Here is a 20,741-nt window from a genome sequence, read left to right on the forward strand (position 1 = left end):
TTAAACTCATGGCTAAATCATAAGAGAGAGAAACTGTAACAGAAAGGATGAGTTCTCTGTGATCTTAGATTTACATGGGGTAGTTTAGGATTGTTTAGGATTGTTTGTTTAGTGTTACACTTCCTGGTTACATGCATATCTGTTACTTTATATGTGTGTACCAGTTAGCCTAGACTTTCTATCCTTTAGACCCCACCCCAATCTATCCTCTCCCGTACCTTCTCCCCACCCGTACACCCCTTCACCTTATCCTTAGGCTGGCTGTACCCCTATTCTCTACCTCCCCCCTCCCTTACCCTTACCTTGTCGTCCTGTGTGTCAGGCTGCAGTAGGCTGTGCTGCTGGATGGCCATGGGGGGCGGTAGGGGTACAGAGTCAGGACCCTCCTCGCCTTCCTCCTCTCCACAGCTCTGCATCCCAGAGGACGAGGACTTGGACAGGGTCCCACTGGAGAGCCCCTCGTTACGCACCCTCTGTAGAGGAGAGAAAGAGAGCAGAGGTTAGAGAGACGGTGGGAGAGAAAGGTAGAGAGAGAGAGAGAGAGAGACTCAGAGAGAATTTTGCTGGTGAATAGGCGTGTGTGTGTCCATGTCTGTCTGTCGCCACCATCCCCTCACCTCCTCCACAGTCTCATCCTGGGGTGTAGCGGCGCTGTCATCAGAGTCTTTCTGGGCGCTGCCCGTCATCTCACTACTCTTCCTCACCTCGCGGTTCTTCTTCTGTTTGTGCGCCAGCTTTTTGACGTGCCCGTCTGCCTTGCCACTGCTCAGGCGACGCACTGGGCTGGTCAGCCACTTACGCAGGGTGTTACCTGGGACAGGGGGATGGAGACTGTTAACACATACATGTAGGCACACACAACACACCTCCTTTTCAACCACTTTAAATGTAGAGCTGTTCGCTCAAACCTTTTGCAAAAAGGTAGTGGCTCTGTGGCCGGATCTTTTATTCCTGAAGCTCTATGTCGGTGAGCGTGCAAATTCTCGCAGTAAATCGCAGGAATTTAGGACTTCACAAATGTTTTAATGCCGACATCCGATTAGATACATACCTGTAGTTAAATCGGAGTTTAATGCCAGAAATATTATATTTGCAATGTCACTAAGCAACCAAACAACAACCAAAACATCAATAGCCACTACAATGTCAAAACATGATTTTGTCATGAGTTCAGTAACATTAGCATGCAGCGTAGGCTGCCTCCTAGCTAGCCAGCCTAGCAAACTCTAGTCCAATTGAAACCGATGCAACCCTGCTGGCTAACAGCTAGCTACATGACCAGTGTTGAAAGAGGTCCCTCATGAGATTCAAGGCTTTAAAAGAGGAAGTGCCACTATGGAAGCTCATTCCCGCCACAGTTATGTTTTATGTTAATACGGACACAAAAGCACTGAAAAGAGGGACAAAGAATGGTTATTTAGACTGATTTGCATCATGTTAACTTGTGCACAACCACAGCTTCATGTAGCCTAGAGAAGCCTGTGTGTGCTGATCCCCTCTGACCAGGGGAAAATAAATGGTATAGTCATGTATTTATAGCCGAAACTATGTATTTATAACCTCAAATAGGCATATTTATTTGCGTTTCCATTTCCCCTGGATTACAATTTCTCCTTTACACTGAACAAAAATATAAACGCAACATGTAAAGTGCTGGTCTCATGTTTCATCAGCTGAAATAAAAGATCCCAGAAATGTTCCATACACACAAAAAGCTTATTTATCAAAAATGTTGTGCACAAATTTGTTTACATCCCTATTACTGACCATTTCTCATTTGCCAAGAGAATCCATCCACCTGTGTGGCATATCAAGAAGATGATTTAAACAGCTGGGGACAATAAAAGGCCACTCTAAAATGTGCAGTTTTGTTCCACAACACATTGCCACAAATGTCTCAAGTTGAGGGAGAGTGTAATTGGCATGCTGACTGCAGGTATGTCCACCAGAGCTGTTGCCAGAGAATTTAATACTCATTTCTCTACCATAAGCCTCCTCTAATGTTGTTTAAGAGAATTTGGCAGTACGTCCAACCGGCCTCACAACCACAGACCACGTGTTACCATGCCAGCCAAGGACCTCCACGTCCGGCTTCTTCACCTGCGGGATGGTCTGAGACCAGCCACCCGGACAGCTGACGAAACTGTGGGTTTGCACAACTAAAGAATTTCTGCACAAACTGTCAAGGGAAGCTTATCTGCATGCTCGACATCCTCACCAAGGTCTTGATCTGATTGCAGTTTGGTGTCGTAATCAACTTCAATTGGCATATGCTCACCTTCGATGACCACTGGCACGCTGGAGAAGTGTGCTTTTCACGGATGAATCCCGGTTTCAACTGTACTGGACAGCTGGCGTCGTGTGGGCGAGCAGTTGGCTGATGTCAATGTTGTGAACAGAGTGCCCCATGGTGGCGGTGGGGTTATGGTATGTGCAGGCATAAGCTATGGGCAACGAACACAATTGCATTTTATCTATGGCATTTTTAATGCACAGACACCGTGATGAGGTCATGAGGTCCATTGCAGTGCCATTCATCCGCCGCCATCACCTCATGTTCCAGCATGATAATGCACGGCCCCATGTCGCAAGGATCTGAACACAATTCCTGGAAGCTGAAAATGTCCCAGTTCTTCCATGACCTGCATAGTCTCCAGACATGTTACCCATTGAGCACGTTTGGGATGCACTGGATCGACGTGTACGACAGCGTGTTCCAGTCATGTGAAATCCATAGATTAGGGACTAATTTAGGGCCTAATCTTGAAATTGCTGCATGTTGCATTTGTCTCTCCCTGACTGGAGAATGATGGCGCCGACAGAGATGGTCGCCTCGCTTCGCGTTTTTAGGAAACTATGGAGTATTTTATTTTTTAATGTATTATTTCTTACATTGTTACCCCAGGAAATTCTTATTACATACAGCTGGGAAGAACTATTGGATATAAGAGCAACGTAAATTTCCCAACATTACGACCAGGAATGCGACTTTCCCGATGCGGATCCTCTGTTTGGAACACCACTCAGGACAATGGATCGGACCCAAAACAACAACGGCGCCGCAGAAGGGGTAGACGAAGCGGTCTTCTGGTCAGGCTCCGTAGACCTGCACATCGTGCACCGCTCCCGAGTATACTACTAGCCAATGTCCAGTCTTTTGACAACAAGGTAGACGAAATTCGAGCAAGTGTTGCCTTCCAGAGAGACATCAGAGATTGTAACGTTCTTTGTTTCACGGAAACATGGCTCACTCGGGATACGTTATCAGAGTCGGTACAGCCACCTGGTTTCTTCACACATCACGCCGACAGAAACAAACATCTCCCTGGTAAGAAGAAGGGTGTATGCCTTATGGTTAAGTCCTTTTGTTCACCTGACCTAGAATTCCTTACAATCAAATGTGGACCACATTATCTTCACCGCAGCCAACAGGAGTAAAACAGTTAAACGTGTTAACCATCGCAAGGCTGTCGGCCCAGACGGCATCCCCAGCCGCGTCCTCAGAGCATGTGCAGACCAGCTGGCTGGTGTGTTTACGAACATATTCAATCAATCCCAGTCTGCTGTTCCCACATGCTTCAAGAGGGCCACCATTGTTCCTGTTCCCAAGAAGGCTAAGGTAACTGAGCTAAATGACTATCACACTGTAGCAGTCACTTCCATCATCATGAAGTGCTATGAGAGACTTGTCAAGGATCATATCACCTCCACCCTACCTGACAACCTAGACCCACTCCAATATGCTTACCGCCCCAATAGGTCCACAGAAGATGCCATCGCAACCACACTGCACACTGCCCTATCCCATCTGGACAAGAGGAATTCCTATGTAAGAATGCTGTTCATCGACTACAGCTCAGCATTTAACAACATAGTACCCTCCAAACTCGTCATCGAGCTCGAGACCCTGGGTCTCGACCCCGCCCTGTGCAACTGGGTCCTGGACTTTGACGGGCCGCCACCAGGTGGTGAGGGTAGGAAACAACATCTCCACCCTGCAGATTCTCAATACTGGGGCACCGCAAGATTGCGTTCTCAGCCCTCTCCTGTACTCCCTGTTCACCCATGACTGTGTGGCCATGCACGCCTCCAACTCAATCATCACGTTTGCAGACGACACTACAGTGGTAGGCTTGATTACCAACAATGACGAGACGGCCTAAAGGGAGGAGGTGAGGGCCCTCGGAGTGTGGTGTCAGGAAAATAACCTCTCGCTCAACGTCAACAAAATAAAGGAGATGATTGTGGACTTCAGGAAACAGCAGAGGGTGCACTCCCCTATCCACATCGACGGGACAGTAGTGGAGAAGGTGGGAAGTTTTAAGTTCCCCGGCGTACACATCACGGACAAACTGAAATGGACCACCCACACAGACAGCGTGTTGAAGAAAGCGTAACAGAGGCCAAAAAGATCATCAAGGACAACAACCACCTGAGCCACTGCCTGTTCACCCCTCTATCATCCAGAAGGTGAGGTCAGTACAGGTGCATCAAAGCTGGGACCGAGAGACTGAAAAACAGCTTCTATCTCAAGGCCATCAGGCTGTTAAACAGCCATCACTAACATTGAGTGGCTGCTGCCAACAGACTGACTCAATCTCAAGCCACTTTAATAATAAAAAATTATAAAATTATAAAAAAAGCAATGCCACATAATATAATGTTTACATACCCATCTCATATGTACATACTGTACTCTATACTATCTACTGCATCTTGCCTATGCCGTTCGGCCATCACTCATCCATATACACTGCTCAAAAAAATAAAGGGAACACTTAAACAACACAATGTAACTCCAAGTCAATCACACTTCTGTGAAATCAAACTGTCCACTTAGGAAGCAACACTGACAATAAATTTCACATGCTGTTGTGCAAATGGAATAGACAACAGGTGGAAATTATAGGCAATTTGCAAGACACCCCCAATAAAGGAGTAGTTCTGCAGGTGATAACCACAGACCACTTCTCAGTTCCTATGCTTCCTGGCTGATGTTTTGGTCACTTTTGAATGCTGGCGGTGCTTTCACTCTAGTGGTAGCATGAGACGGAGTCTACAACCCACACAAGTGGCTCAGGTAGTGCAGCTCATCCAAGATGGAACATCAATGCGAGCTGTGGCAAGAAGGTTTGCTGTGTCTGTCAGCGTAGTGTCCAGAGCATGGAGGCGCTAACAGGAGACAGGCCAGTACATCAGGAGACGTGGAGGAGGCCGTAGGAGGGCAACAACCCAGCAGCAGGACCGCTATCTCCGCCTTTGTGCAAGGAGGAGCAGGAGGAGCACTGCCAGAGCCCTGCAAAATGACCTCCAGCAGGCCACAAATGTGCATGTGTCTGCTCAACTGGTCAGAAACAGATTCCATGAGGGTGGTATGAGGGCCCGACGTCCACAGGTGGGGGTTACAGCCCAACACCATGCAGGACGTTTGGCATTTGCCAGAGAACACCAAGATTGGCAAATCTTCACAGATGAAAGCAGGTTCACACTGAGCACATGTGACAGACGTGACAGAGTCTGGAGACGCCGTGGAGAACGTTCTGCTGCCTGCAACATCCTCCAGCATGACCGGTTTAGCGGTGGGTCAGTCATGGTGTGGGGTGGCATTTCTTTGGGGGCCCGCACAGTCCTCCATGTGCTCGCCAGAGGTAGCCTGACTGCCATTAGGTACCGAGATGAGGTCCTCAGACCCCTTGTGAGACCATATGCTGGTGTGGTTGGCCCTGGGTTCCTCCTAATGCAAGACAATGCTAGACCTCATGTGGATGGAGTGTGTCAGCAGTTCCTGCAAGAGGAAGGCATTGATGCTACAGACTGTCCAGGAGTTGGCGGATGCTTTAGTCCAGGTCTGGGAGGAGATCCCTCAGTAGACCATCCGCCACCTCATCAGGAGCATGCCCAGGCGTTGTAGGGAGGTCATACAGGCACGTGGAGGCCCACACACTACTGAGCCTCATTTTGACTTGTTTTAAGGACATTACATCAAAGTTGGATCAGCCTGTAGTGTGGTTTTCCACTTTAATTTTGAGTGTGACTCCAAATCCAGACCTCCATGGGTTGATAAATTTGATTTCCATTGATCATTTTTGTGTGATTTTGTTGTCAGCACATTCAACTATGTAAAGAAAAAAGTATTTAATAAGAATATTTCATTCATTCAGATCTAGGATGTGTTATTTTAGTGTTCCCTTTATTTTTTGGAGCAGTGTATTTATATGTACATATTCTTATTCTTTCCTTTACACTTGTGTGTATAAGGTAGTTGTGAAATTGTTAGATTACTTGTTAGATATTACTGCACGGTCGGAACTAGAAGCACAAGCATTTCGCTACACTCGCATTAATATCTGCTAACCATGTGTATGTGGCCAATAAGATTAGATTTGATTTGATTATATTTTTGTTCAGTGTCGTTAACCACACCTTACACCAGAAATGAAAATCAGTTGTCAAATCAGTTTAGAGAAATTATATAGATAAATATGTGTGTCTAACAGATCCATAAGTGTTCTCCAAAATGTCCCAAAAATATTAATATACTATTAATCAACAGTGACAGATACACCAGTGCAGCAAGTTAAAAAGATCTGGCATCGACCCTCAGATCCTCAAAAAGTTCTACAGCTGCACCATTGAGAGCATCTTGACTGGCTGCATCACCGCTTGGTATGGCATCTGCTTGGCATCCGACCGCAAGGCACTACAGAGGGTAGTGCGTACGGCCAAGTCCCTCACTGGGGCCGACAACCTGCCGTCCAGGACATAGTTTTGCATCTAATCCGGTTTCGGCATAAAAAATTACTGAAGTCCCAAATTCATGAAAAATATGGTCACGGATTGGGATCCACTCCCTTGCAAAAATGTGTGTGTGTGTGTGTGTGTGTGTTTACCAGGTCGTTTGGGCCCTGGCGAGGTGTGTGAGCCCATGCCATGATGCCCAGGCTGCAGAGTGGCAGAGGAGCCTGGCATGATGGAGTCATTACTACAGACTGATAGAGTGTCTGGAGGGAGAGAGAGGGAGGAGGAGGGAGAGAGAGGGAGGGAGGAGGGGGGAGAGAGAGGGAGGAGGAGGGAGAGAGAGGGAGGAGGAGGGAGAGAGAGGGAGGAGGAGGGAGAGAGTGGGAGGAGGAGGGTGAGAAGGAGAGAGGGAGGAGGGGGGAGAGGGAGGGGGGTGAGAGGGAGGAGGGGGGAGAGGGAGGAGGGTGAGAGGGAGGAGGAGGGAGAGGGAGGAGGGGGGAGGGAGAGAGGGAGGAGGAGGGAGAGAGGGAGGAGGGTAAGAGGGAGGAGGGAGAGGGGGGTGAGAGGGAGGAGGAGGGAGAGAGAGGGAGGAGGAGGGAGAGAGAGGGAGGAGGAGGGTGAGAAGGAGAGAGGGAGGAGGGGGGAGTGAGAGGGGGGAGAGGGAGGGGGGTGAGAGGGAGGAGGGGGGAGAGGGAGGGGGGTGAGAGGGAGGAGGAGGGAGAGGGAGGAGGGTGAGAGGGAGGAGGAGGGAGAGGGAGGAGGGGGGAGGGAGAGAGGGAGGAGGAGGGAGAGAGTGAGGAGGAGGGTGAGAGGGAGGAGGAGGGAGAGAGGGAGGAGGGAGAGGGGGGTGAGAGGGAGGAGGAGGGAGAGAGGGGGAGGAGGAGGGTGAGAAGGAGGAGGGGGGAGAGGGAGGGGGGTGAGAGGGAGGAGGGTGAGAGGGAGGAGGAGGGAGAGGGAGGAGGAGGGAGAGGGAGGGAGAGAGGGAGGAGGGGGGAGCGAGAGGGAGGAGGGGGGAGAGAGAGGGAGGAGGGTGAGTGAGAAAGAGGTTATCAAAGACAGAAGAGGATTCTGAACACACATTTCTCCCCCTACTCATAATACATAGAATAATCCACAGTATAGAGCTTTTCTAAAACTCAATGACACTTCCTCCTACCGACACCTCCTCACCCACCTTTATGGTTGAATATCCCCTCCATCTCCATGGAGGAGCGTGAGTGGGCGATGCAGAGCATGGCGCAGGGTACCAGTCCCTCGTGGGCAGGGGAGCGGTCCGTGGTCCTCACCAGACACCAGTCAGGCTTGTCATGGCACCTCTCCAGGACCTCCACAGTCTGGCCCCTCCGGACGGTCAGCTCGTTGCTGTTACCAGCCATGAAGTCATGGATCACCACGGTCAGCTCACAGCCACCAGACAGCTGGAGGAGAGGAGAGAGAGATGGTCAGGAGGAATGTAGAATCATACGAGGAGGTGGATCATTATTACATCCTTTCCCTGAGAGGCTAAAGCAACAACGTCCTCAGGTTCTTTTCAACTGAAGCCTTTTCTTCATGATCACAAATACTGTATGCTGTATATGATATTGGTATGGCCAGAGAGATGACCAGTGTGTGTGTGTGTGCTCACCTGTCTTGGGTATATGATATTGGTATGGCCAGAGAGATGACCAGTGTGTGTGTGTGTGTGCTCACTTGTCTTGGGTATATGATATTGGTATGGCCAGAGAGATGACCAGTGTGTGTGTGTGTGCTCACCTGTCTGGGGTATATGATATTGGTATGGCCAGAGAGATGACCAGTGTGTGTGTGTGTGTGCTCACCTGTCTGGGGTATATGATATTGGTATGGCCAGAGAGATGACCAGTGTGTGTGTGCTCACCTTGTCGCTGTCCAGTGTGTTCTGTGAGGTGCGTGAAGCGATAGAGATGGTGTCTGGTTGGCTGCTGCCATCACCCTGGCTGTCCAAGTCCTCTCCATCCCTGACAAATACACAGGCAGAGGTGAGTGTGGAAGTGTATGTTTGGGGAGGTGGTTATGTGTGTGTCTACATGCATATGAGTGTACACAGATTACAAAACATTAAGAACACCTCCCTAATATTGAGTTGCACCCCCCTCCTGCCCTCAGAACAGCCTCAATTCATAGGGGCATGGACTCAACAAGGCATGGACTCTACAAGGCATGAACTCTACCAGGCATGGACTCCACAAGGTAATGGACCCCACAAGGCATGAACTCCACAAGGCATGGACTCCACAAGGGCATGGACTCCACAAGGCAATGGACTCCACAAGGCAATGGACTCCACAAGGCAATGGACTCCACAAGGCCATGGACTCCACAAGGCAATGGACTCCACAAGGCAATGGACTCCACAAGGCAATGGACTACAAGGTGTCGAACGCATTCCACAGGGATGCTGGTCCATGTTCACTCCAAAGCTTCCCACAGTTGTGTCAAGTTGGCTGAATGTCCTTTGGGTGGTTGGCCATTCTTGATACACATGGGAAACTGTTGAGTGTGAAAAATCCAGCAGCGTTGCAGTTCTTGACACACTCAGCCTGGCACCTACCACCACACCCCATTTAAAGGCACTCAAATATTTTGTCTTGACAATTCAGCCTCCATGTGTCAATTGTCTCAAGGGTTAAACATCCTTCTTTAACATGTCTCCTCCCCTTCATCTACACTGATTGAAGTGGATTTAACAGGTGACATCGATAACGGATCATAGCTTTCACCTGGTAAGTCTATGTCATGGAGAGAGCAGGTGTTCATAATGTTTTGTACACTCAGTGTATGTGTATCTCTGTGTGTGTAGGTGTGTACTTATGCATTTGTGTACCTGTACCTGCGGTGTCCCTTGTGGTGCTTGGCGGTGGCAGACTTAGGGATGTGTATGGGTTCCTTCAGAGCTCCTCTCAGGTGGATGGTTCGCTCCTGGATCACCTCCCTGACGTGTTTGATCCAATCCTGCTTGTTCTCAATGCTCGACGCCTGCCATTGGCCCAGGGAAGGGGTCAAAGGTCGTAAATTAATTCACCCAATCACCTCGCTCTCAGAACTCACATTTTAGTCTAAACAGTTTCATACACCCAAACGGTTATATTCCAATACCCACACGACTTCATTCTAAGTAGTACGCTAGTGTGGACATTGAAACAGAGAATAAGGAGAGTAGGAGAGGAAAGGAGACAAAGAGAGGAGGCCACAGTAGAGTATTGAGATGCAGCCGAGGGCTATATTATGTGATAGGCTAGTTAGTACAGTTTTACTCACCATTGATCCATGTTTGCATCCCTGACTTGGCTTTGGTTCAAATATAGAATAGAGCATTTCACTGGTTTGTGTTTAGTTCATTTATATTACATTTTCAATGATGACAGAATGGCTCGAGATGACTGACGGACCACAGTTAGAGCATTTTGGTGGTGGCTAGTTAGTTAATTAGGTGGTAAACAGTTATATTGATGGACAGAATAGGAACAGAGTCATTATATTATGTCAGAGACAACTGGTTAGGAGTAGGGCAACATGATTTTCCAACCACTGACACAAACAAGAGGCGTCAGTACTAAAACTATCTTTGGAGGTGGGCATTAAAAACATATAAGATGTTCAATTCGGTAAGGAGAGAGAGACAGAGAGAGAGACAGAGAGAGAGACAGAGAGAGAGACAGAGAGAGAGACAGAGCGAGAGACGGAAGATAAAGCCCCTTGAATTGAACTGATAGAGGGTCAACACGTGAGGTGTCAAATCCTAAAACAAGAAGAGATCCATTTTTCTAGAAGAGAAAACTGTACATGCCTCTCATCCATACAGAGGATGTAAAAAGTAGCTAGAGGGTGTGGGAGTTGGAGGAATTGTGGGAGTTTAGGGGTTAAAGTTCATGTCAGTGGTGTTGGCGTAAGCATGTTAGCCCACGGTTGGTTGGCAAACAAACATTGAATATTCAGAGATACAAACATAAACAAAACAGCCCCAGCCACAGATGTACGGTACTAGACTGTGTGATAGAACAGTCATTAGAGACAACACAGAGAGATAAAGAGACCAAGGTAACAGATGCACGGTACTAGACTGTGTGATAGAACAGTCATTAGAGAGATAAAGACAGCAAGGTAACAGATGTACGGTACTAGACTGTGTGATAGAACAGTCATTAGAGAGATAAAGACAGCAAGGTAACAGATGTACGGTACTAGACTGTGTGATAGAACAGTCATTAGAGAGATAAAGACAGCAAGGTAACAGATGTACGGTACTAGACTGTGTGATAGAACAGTCATCAGAGAGATAAAGACAGCAAGGTAACAGATGTACGGTACTAGACTGTGTGATAGAACAGTCATTAGAGAGATAAAGACAGCAAGGTAACAGATGTACGGTACTAGACTGTGTGATAGAACAGTCATTAGAGAGATAAAGACAGCAAGGTAACAGATGTACGGTACTAGACTGTGTGATAGAACAGTCATTAGAGAGATAAAGACAGCAAGGTAACAGATGTACGGTACTAGACTGTATGATAGAACAGTCATCAGAGAGATAAAGACAGCAAGGTAACAGATGTACGGTACTAGACTGTGTGATAGAACAGTCATTAGAGAGATAAAGACAGCAAGGTAACAGATGTACGGTACTAGACTGTGTGATAGAACAGTCATTAGAGAGATAAAGACAGCAAGGTAACAGATGTACGGTACTAGACTGTGTGATAGAACAGTCATCAGAGAGATAAAGACAGCAAGGTAACAGATGTACGGTACTAGACTGTGTGATAGAACAGTCATTAGAGAGATAAAGACAGCAAGGTAACAGATGTACGGAACTAGACTGTGTGATAGAACAGTCATTAGAGAGATAAAGACAGCAAGGTAACAGATGTACGGTACTAGACTGTGTGATAGAACAGTCATCAGAGAGATAAAGACAGCAAGGTAACAGATGTACGGTACTAGACTGTATGATAGAACAGTCATCAGAGACAACACAGAGAGATAAAGAGAGCAAGGTAACAGATGCATGGTACTAGACTGTATGATAGAACAGTCATTAGAGACAACACAGAGAGATAAAGACAGCAAGGTAATAGATGTACTAGACTAGACTGTATGATAGAACAGTCATCAGAGACAACACAGAGAGATAAAGACAGCAAGGTAACAGATGCACGGTACTAGACTGTATGATAGAACAGTCATCAGAGAGATAAAGACAGCAAGGTAACAGATGTACTGTACTAGACTAGACTATGATAGAACAGTCATCAGAGACAACACAGAGAGATAAAGACAGCAAGGTAACAGATGTACAGTACTAGACTAGACTGTATGATAGAACAGTCATTAGAGACAACACAGAGAGATAAAGAGACCAAGGTAACAGATGTACTGTACTAGACTGTATGATAGAACAGTCATCAGAGACAACACAGAGAGATAAAGACAGCAAGGTAATAGATGTACTGTACTAGACTGTATGATAGAACAGTCATCAGAGACAACACAGAGAGATAAAGACAGCAAGGTAACAGATGTACTGTACTAGACTGTATGATAGAACAGTCATCAGAGACAACACAGAGAGATAAAGACAGCAAGGTAATAGATGTACTAGACTAGACTGTATGATAGAACAGTCATCAGAGACAACACAGAGAGATAAAGACAGCAAGGTAACAGATGTACTGTACTAGACTGTATGATATAACAGTCATTAGAGACAACACAGAGAGATAAAGAGACCAAGGTAACAGATGTACTGTACTAGACTGTATGATAGAACAGTCATCAGAGACAACACAGAGAGATAAAGACACCAAGGTAACATATGTACTGTACTAGACTAGACTATGATATAACAGTCATTAGAGACAACACAGAGAGATAAAGAGACCAAGGTAATAGATGTACTGTACTAGACTGTATGATAGAACAGTCATCAGAGACAACACAGAGAGATAAAGACACCAAGGTAACATATGTACTGTACTAGACTAGACTCTATGATAGAACAGTCATTAGAGACAACACAGAGAGATAAAGACAGCAAGGTAACAGATGTACTGAACTAGACTGTATGATAGAACAGTCATTAGAGACAACACAGATAGATAAAGAGACCAAGGTAACAGATGTACTGTACTAGACTATGATAGAACAGTCATCAGAGACAACACAGAGAGATAAAGACAGCAAGGTAACATATGTACTAGACTAGACTATGATAGAACAGTCATCAGAGACAACACAGAGAGATAAAGACAGCAAGGTAATAGATGTACTGTACTAGACTGTATGATAGAACAGTCATCAGAGACAACACAGAGAGATAAAGACAGCAAGGTAACATATGTACTAGACTAGACTCTATGATAGAACAGTCATTAGAGACAACACAGAGAGATAAAGAGACCAAGGTAATAGATGTACTAGACTAGACTATGATAGAACAGTCATCAGAGACAACACAGAGAGATAAAGACAGCAAGGTAACAGATGTACTGAACTAGACTGTATGATAGAACAGTCATCAGAGACAACACAGAGAGATAAAGACAGCAAGGTAACAGATGTACTGAACTAGACTGTATGATAGAACAGTCATCAGAGACAACACAGAGAGATAAAGACAGCAAGGTAACAGATGTACTGTACTAGACTAGACTGTATGATAGAACAGTCATTAGAGACAACACAGAGAGATAAAGAGACCAAGGTAACAGATGTACTGTACTAGACTGTATGATAGAACAGTCATTAGAGACAACACAGAGAGATAAAGACAGCAAGGTAACAGATGTACTGTACTAGACTGTATGATAGAACAGTCATTAGAGACAACACAGAGAGATAAAGACAGCAAGGTAACAGATGTACTGTACTAGACTGTATGATAGAACAGTCATTAGAGACAACACAGAGAGATAAAGACAGCAAGGTAACAGATGTACTGAACTAGACTGTATGATAGAACAGTCATTAGAGACAACACAGAGAGATAAAGAGACCAAGGTAACAGATGTACTGTACTAGACTAGACTGTATGATAGAACAGTCGTTAGAGACAACACAGAGAGATAAAGAGACCAAGGTAACAGATGTACTGTACTAGACTGTATGATAGAACAGTCATCAGAGACAACACAGAGAGATAAAGACAGCAAGGTAACAGATGTACTGTACTAGACTAGACTGTATGATAGAACAGTCATCAGAGACAACACAGAGAGATACAGACAGAAAGGTAACAGATGTACTGTACTAGACTGTATGATAGAACAGTCGTTAGAGACAACACAGAGAGATAAAGACAGCAAGGTAACAGATGTACTGTACTAGACTGTATGATAGAACAGTCATCAGAGACAACACAGAGAGATAAAGAGACCAAGGTAATATATGTACTAGACTAGACTATGATAGAACAGTCATCAGAGACAACACAGAGAGATAAAGACTGCAAGGTAATATATGTACTGTACTAGACTAGACTATGATAGAACAGTCATTAGAGACAACACAGAGAGATAAAGACAGCAAGGTAACAGATGTACTGTACTAGACTGTATGATAGAACAGTCGTTAGAGACAACACAGAGAGATAAAGACAGCAAGGTAACAGATGTACTGTACTAGACTGTATGATAGAACAGTCATCAGAGACAACACAGAGAGATAAAGACAGCAAGGTAACAGATGTACTAGACTAGACTCTATGATAGAACAGTCATTAGAGACAACACAGAGAGATAAAGACAGCAAGGTAACAGATGTACTGTACTAGACTGTATGATAGAACAGTCATCAGAGACAACACAGAGAGATAAAGACAGCAAGGTAACAGATGTACTGAACTAGACTAGACTCTATGATAGAACAGTCATTAGAGACAACACAGAGAGATAAAGACAGCAAGGTAACAGATGTACTGTACTAGACTGTATGATAGAACAGTCATCAGAGACAACACAGAGAGATAAAGACAGCAAGGTAACAGATGTACTAGACTAGACTCTATGATAGAACAGTCATTAGAGACAACACAGAGAGATAAAGACAGCAAGGTAACAGATGTACTGTACTAGACTGTATGATAGAACAGTCATTAGAGACAACACAGAGAGATAAAGACAGCAAGGTAACAGATGTACTGTACTAGACTGTATGATAGAACAGTCATTAGAGACAACACAGAGAGATAAAGACAGCAAGGTAACAGATGTACTGTACTAGACTGTATGATAGAACAGTCATTAGAGACAACACAGAGAGATAAAGACAGCAAGGTAACAGATGTACTGTACTAGACTGTATGATAGAACAGTCATCAGAGACAACACAGAGAGATAAAGACAGCAAGGTAACAGATGTACTGTACTAGACTGTATGATAGAACAGTCGTTAGAGACAACACAGAGAGATAAAGACAGCAAGGTAACAGATGTACTGTACTAGACTAGACTGTATGATAGAACAGTCATCAGAGACAACACAGAGAGATAAAGAGACCAAGGTAACAGATGTACTGTACTAGACTAGACTGTATGATAGAACAGTCGTTAGAGACAACACAGAGAGATAAAGACAGCAAGGTAACAGATGTACTGTACTAGACTAGACTGTATGATAGAACAGTCGTTAGAGACAACACAGAGAGATAAAGAGACCAAGGTAACAGATGTACTGTACTAGACTAGACTGTATGATAGAACAGTCGTTAGAGACAACACAGAGAGATAAAGACAGCAAGGTAACAGATGTACTGTACTAGACTAGACTGTATGATAGAACAGTCGTTAGAGACAACACAGAGAGATAAAGAGACCAAGGTAACAGATGTACTGTACTAGACTGTATGATAGAACAGTCATCAGAGACAACACAGAGAGATAAAGACAGCAAGGTAACAGATGTACTGAACTAGACTGTATGATAGAACAGTCATTAGAGACAACACAGAGAGATAAAGACAGCAAGGTAACATATGTACTAGACTAGACTATGATAGAACAGTCGTTAGAGACAACACAGAGAGATAAAGACACCAAGGTAACAGATGTACTAGACTAGACTGTATGATAGAACAGTCGTTAGAGACAACACAGAGAGATAAAGACACCAAGGTAACAGATGTACTGTACTAGACTGTATGATAGAACAGTCGTTAGAGACAACACAGAGAGATAAAGACAGCAAGGTAACAGATGTACTGTACTAGACTAGACTGTATGATAGAACAGTCGTTAGAGACAACACAGAGAGATAAAGAGACCAAGGTAATAGATGTACTAGACTGTATGATAGAACAGTCGTTAGAGACAACACAGAGAGATAAAGACAGCAAGGTAACAGATGTACTGTACTAGACTAGACTGTATGATAGAACAGTCGTTAGAGACAACACAGAGAGATAAAGACAGCAAGGTAACAGATGTACTGTACTAGACTGTATGATAGAACAGTCGTTAGAGACAACACAGATAGATAAAGAGAGCAAGGTAACAGATGTACTGTACTAGACTGTATGATAGAACAGTCGTTAGAGACAACACAGAGAGATAAAGAGAGCAAGGTAACAGATGTATAAAGAGGGAGAGAGAGAAGTACAGAAAGGAACAAGAAACAGAGAAGCACATACGAAGGCTCATACGAAGGCTTCATATCCATCAGGCAGTACCATAGTCATGCAATCAAACAGGGGAGAGGAGAGGAGAGGAGAGGAGAGGAGAGGAGAGGAGGGAAATAGAAGAAAGGAGAAGAGGGGGCAAGTGTAATGAGGCAGAGAGGAGATAAAGGAGAATAGATAAAGGAGAGAGGGATAGATAGATAGATAGATAGATAGATAGATAGATAGATAGATAGATAGGGAAAGGGATAATGGGGGAGGAGAGATAAAGGAGAGGAGAGAGGGATAGATGGATGGGAGAGAGGGATAGATGGATGGGGAGAGAGGGATAGATGGATGGGGAGAGAGGGATAGATGGATAGGGAGAGAGGGATAGATAGATGGGGAGAGAAAGATGAGAGGAGAGAGGGATAGATGGATGGGGAGAGAAAGATGAGAGGAGAGAGGGATAGATAGATGAGGAGAGAGGGATAGATAGATGGGGAGAGAAAGATGAGAGGAGAGAGGGATAGATGGATGGGGAGAGAAAGATGAGAGGAGAGAGGGATAGATGGATGGGGAGAGAGGGATAGATGGATGGGGAGAGAGGGATAGATAGATGGGGAGAGAAAGATGAGAGGAGAGAGGGATAGATAGATGGGGAGAGAGGGATAGATAGATGGGGAGAGAAAGATGAGAGGAGAGAGGGATAGATAGATGGGGAGAGAAAGATGAGAGGAGAGAGGGATAGATAGATGGGGAGAGAAAGATGAGAGGAGAGAGGGATAGATAGATGGGGAGAGAAAGATGAGAGGAGAGAGGGATAGATAGATGGGGAGAGAAAGATGAGAGGAGAGAGGGATAGATAGATGGGGAGAGAAAGATGAGAGGAGAGAGGGATAGATAGATGGGGAGAGAAAGATGAGAGGAGAGAGGGATAGATAGATGGGGAGAGAGGGATGAGAGGAGAGAGGGATAGATAGATGGGGAGAGAAAGATGAGAGGAGAGAGGGATAGATAGATGGGGAGAGAAAGATGAGAGGAGAGAGGGATAGATAGATGGGGAGAGAAAGATGAGAGGAGAGAGGGATAGATAGATGGGGAGAGAAAGATGAGAGGAGAGAGGGATAGATAGATGGGGAGAGAAAGATGAGAGGAGAGAGGGATAGATAGATGGGGAGAGAAAGATGAGAGGAGAGAGGGATAGATAGATGGGGAGAGAAAGATGAGAGGAGAGAGGGATAGATGGGGAGAGAAAGATGAGAGGAGAGAGGGATGTAAGGTATTCTCCTCTGTCTTTACCTTGAGTACAATCTTGTTGTCAGAGGTTGGGGTGCGTCCCACCCACAGAGCAAACTTACAGGGGTCTCCCTCAACGTGCTCTGTTACCCCCAACTCTGACGTCTGGAGAGAGGGAGAGAAATCACTCACATTTTATAGGAATTCCTTTGGCAATATGTAAATGTGTATTTAACAATAACACACCATAAACACAGGGAGATACAGACAAATAACGATAGAGACAGAGAGAGAGAGAGAGAGAGTTTTACTCACGTAGAGTTTGCTCTTGTACATGTACTTGCTCCGTCCATTGGAGTCCTTGACCTCCTTGCTGAAGACGAGGGACATCTCGAAGAGGAAGAGGTGCCGCTCGCGACCCTTACGGATCAGAGTCTTAGGATCCCATACCTGGCATGACTCCTGCAGGATCAGCTCTCCCTGAGATTCAATGTTCTCATCGAAACCTACAGGGGAGGCAACAAGAGAGAGTTACTTCACCGTACATATGGGCATGAGCATCGCTGGCTAGATGTGTGTGTGTCCTACCCTCCAGCATTGAGAGGTGAATGAGCATCGCTGGCTAGATGTGTGTGTGTCCTACCCTCCAGCATTGAGAGGTGAATGAGCATCGCTGGCTAGATGTGTGTGTGTCCTACCCTCCAGCATTGAGAGGTAAATGAGCATCGCTGGCTAGATGTGTGTGTGTCCTACCCTCCAGCATTGAGAGGTGAATGAGCATCGCTGGCTAGATGTGTGTGTCCTACCCTCCAGCATTGAGAGGTGAATGAGCATCGCTGGCTAGATGTGTGTGTGTCCTACCCTCCAGCATTGAGAGGTGAATGAGCATCGCTGGCTAGATGTGTGTGTGTCCTACCCTCCAGCATTGAGAGGTGAATGAGCATCGCTGGCTAGATGTGTGTGTGTCCTACCCTCCAGCATTGAGAGGTGAATGAGCATCGCTGGCTAGATGTGTGTGTGTGTGTCCTACCCTCCAGCATTGAGAGGTGCATGAGCATCACTGGCTATATGTATGTGTGTGTCCTACCCTCCAGCATTGAGAGGTGCATGGCGTCGTTGGCTCTCTTGGGGACACTGAGCATGACCTCCAGTCCATCCTTAATCTCTCCTTTCCCCTCCTCACAGCACGTCAGCAGCTCCTACACATCAGAGAGGCACCCTCAACAAATACCCTTTGAAAGCAAATCCGCCATTTTATTGTGAATGACACTCAGCCAATTAGGGGGTGCCTCAATTACCCATAACCTGGGATGTAGAGGAGAAACAAAAACTATGGTCTGAACGCAGGACCAGATTATGGACGTCAAGTAACATCCTCACTAATGATAACTAGTGTGATGGGTGCATAAAAGCTACTCACCAAATAAAAAAGCATGTCCCTACATTCCTGCTCATCACAATGTAAACATCAGGGTACAAACATTTGTTGTGGTTGTGTATGTGGCTTATAGCAGAGGGTTGCTATGGTTACCTTGAGCAGGAGCTGGTACTTGGTGATTCGCTGAACAGGCTTGATCAGGTAGGAGGAGATAGAGTTTGCTAATCGGTGCCGCTGCTGGATCTCCTGTACACGCCCACACAGAGAAACACAGTGATGTGATTGGATGCAAAGAGCTGTCCGTCACAGTGTGGGCCAATGGGAGAGCAGGGTACTCACGTCAAAGTAGGGACCGGCGTGCTCTAGGATGAGCTGGGTGGAGTCTGGTTTGTTCTTACAGTAGTTCACATACATCTGGAACTTATCAGCCTGGACACACAGAAATACAACTAAATACAACTAAGAGTTTAAACAAATTGACTCCAAAGCCAAACGTTTCCTTGTTGACTCATCACAATTTAGAAATAGAGATATTAAAGTATTTTAATTATTCTTTAGAGTGTATCCTCTCTCTATTTCATAAAAACCTACACACACACACACACACACACACACACACACACACCCAGGTGACGAAGCAGTGGCCCACATCTTCTGGTAGCTGTTCATATTTCTCCAGCTCTTTGAGGAAGATACTGATGATGGAAGAGAGGAGAGAGGGAAGAAGAGAGAGTGAGTGAGCAGACACCATAAAGTGTTTCTACATTAGAAATGAACCACAAGTTTCAACTGTTTGACTACCAAAACCAATGGTTTAGTGCCCATCAGGACAGCTGCAATCATTTGCTGTCTGTCTGTATGTACGGATGTAAACTACATACTTGTGATGGAACTCATAGAGGTCCACCATGTTCCCAAAGATGATGTGTTCCTTGTTGACGATGCCAGGAGGGATCTCCTCTACCCCACTGGTCATCTCCCACAGGTACGTCTGGAGGGAGGAGGATGGAGAGAGGGGGTTAGATCACACACACGGAGGGGGCAGATATATTACATCAAATCATACATGGAATTCAACACGGCACCCTACATTTCAGAAGATCATGTGTTGTGTTCAAATTTCACACGGTGGCGCCAAACACTGGCAGTAGAATCGCACTATAAGTTAGGGCACACGTGTCAAACACTGGCAGTAGAATCGCACTATAAGTTAGGGCACACGTGCCAAACACTGGCAGTAGAATCGCACTATAAGTTAGGGCACACGTGCCAAACACTGGCAGTAGAATCGCACTATAAGTTAGGGCACACGTGCCAAACACTGGCAGTAGAATCGCACTATAAGTTAGGGCACACGTGCCAAACACTGGCAGTAGAATCGCACTATAAGTTAGGGCACACGTGCCAAACACTGGCAGTAGAATCGCACTATAAGTTAGGGCACACGTGCCAAACACTGGCAGTAGAATCGCACTATAAGTTAGGGCACACGTGCCAAACACTGGCAGTAGAATCGCACTATAAGTTAGGGCACACGTGTCAAACACTGGCAGTAGAATCGCACTATAAGTTAGGGCACACGTGTCAAACACTGGCAGTAGAATCGCACTATAAGTTAGGGCACACGTGTCAAACACTGGCAGTAGAATCACACTATAAGTTAGGGCACACGTGTCAAACACTGGCAGTAGAATCGCACTATAAGTTAGGGCACACGTGCCAAACACTGGCAGTAGAATCGCACTATAAGTTAGGGCACACGTGCCAAACACTGGC

The 20,741-nt window shown here is 45.6% G+C and overlaps 1 protein-coding gene across 11 annotated transcripts in view; it reads right to left on the reverse strand.

Moving 5' to 3' along the window:
* The window catches only part of LOC110489404 (triple functional domain protein), a 123,828-nt gene that overhangs the window by 20,124 nt on the left and 82,963 nt on the right, over window positions 1-20,741 (reverse strand). For 3 of the 11 annotated variants that reach the window (XR_016493554.1, XR_016493552.1, XM_036970826.2), the window contains exons 28-41: window positions 19,847-19,956; window positions 19,591-19,660; window positions 19,305-19,394; window positions 19,119-19,211; window positions 18,675-18,786; window positions 17,903-18,093; window positions 17,651-17,752; window positions 10,018-10,047; window positions 9,590-9,735; window positions 8,618-8,717; window positions 7,913-8,156; window positions 6,891-7,001; window positions 618-811; window positions 303-473 (exon numbers count right to left, since the gene is read on the reverse strand). Coding sequence is in view for 7 of the 11 variants with exons in the window: in XM_036970826.2 (XP_036826721.2) it covers window positions 303-473; window positions 618-811; window positions 6,891-7,001; window positions 7,913-8,156; window positions 8,618-8,717; window positions 9,590-9,735; window positions 10,018-10,047; window positions 17,651-17,752; window positions 17,903-18,093; window positions 18,675-18,786; window positions 19,119-19,211; window positions 19,305-19,394; window positions 19,591-19,660; window positions 19,847-19,956 (1,764 nt within the window). In the remaining 4 variants the exon portion in view is untranslated. Of the gene's footprint in view, window positions 1-302; window positions 474-617; window positions 812-6,890; window positions 7,002-7,912; window positions 8,157-8,617; window positions 8,718-9,583; window positions 9,736-10,017; window positions 10,048-17,650; window positions 17,753-17,902; window positions 18,094-18,175; window positions 18,283-18,674; window positions 18,787-19,118; window positions 19,212-19,304; window positions 19,395-19,590; window positions 19,661-19,846; window positions 19,957-20,741 lie in introns of those variants that run through there. The other 8 variants (XR_016493551.1, XR_016493553.1, XM_036970825.2 and 5 more) reach the window with 4 other exon arrangements.

This window comes from Oncorhynchus mykiss, chromosome 30 (genome assembly GCF_057628025.1).
Source record: "Oncorhynchus mykiss isolate SJ-2025 chromosome 30, ASM5762802v1, whole genome shotgun sequence".
Taxonomy (NCBI): domain Eukaryota; kingdom Metazoa; phylum Chordata; class Actinopteri; order Salmoniformes; family Salmonidae; genus Oncorhynchus; species Oncorhynchus mykiss.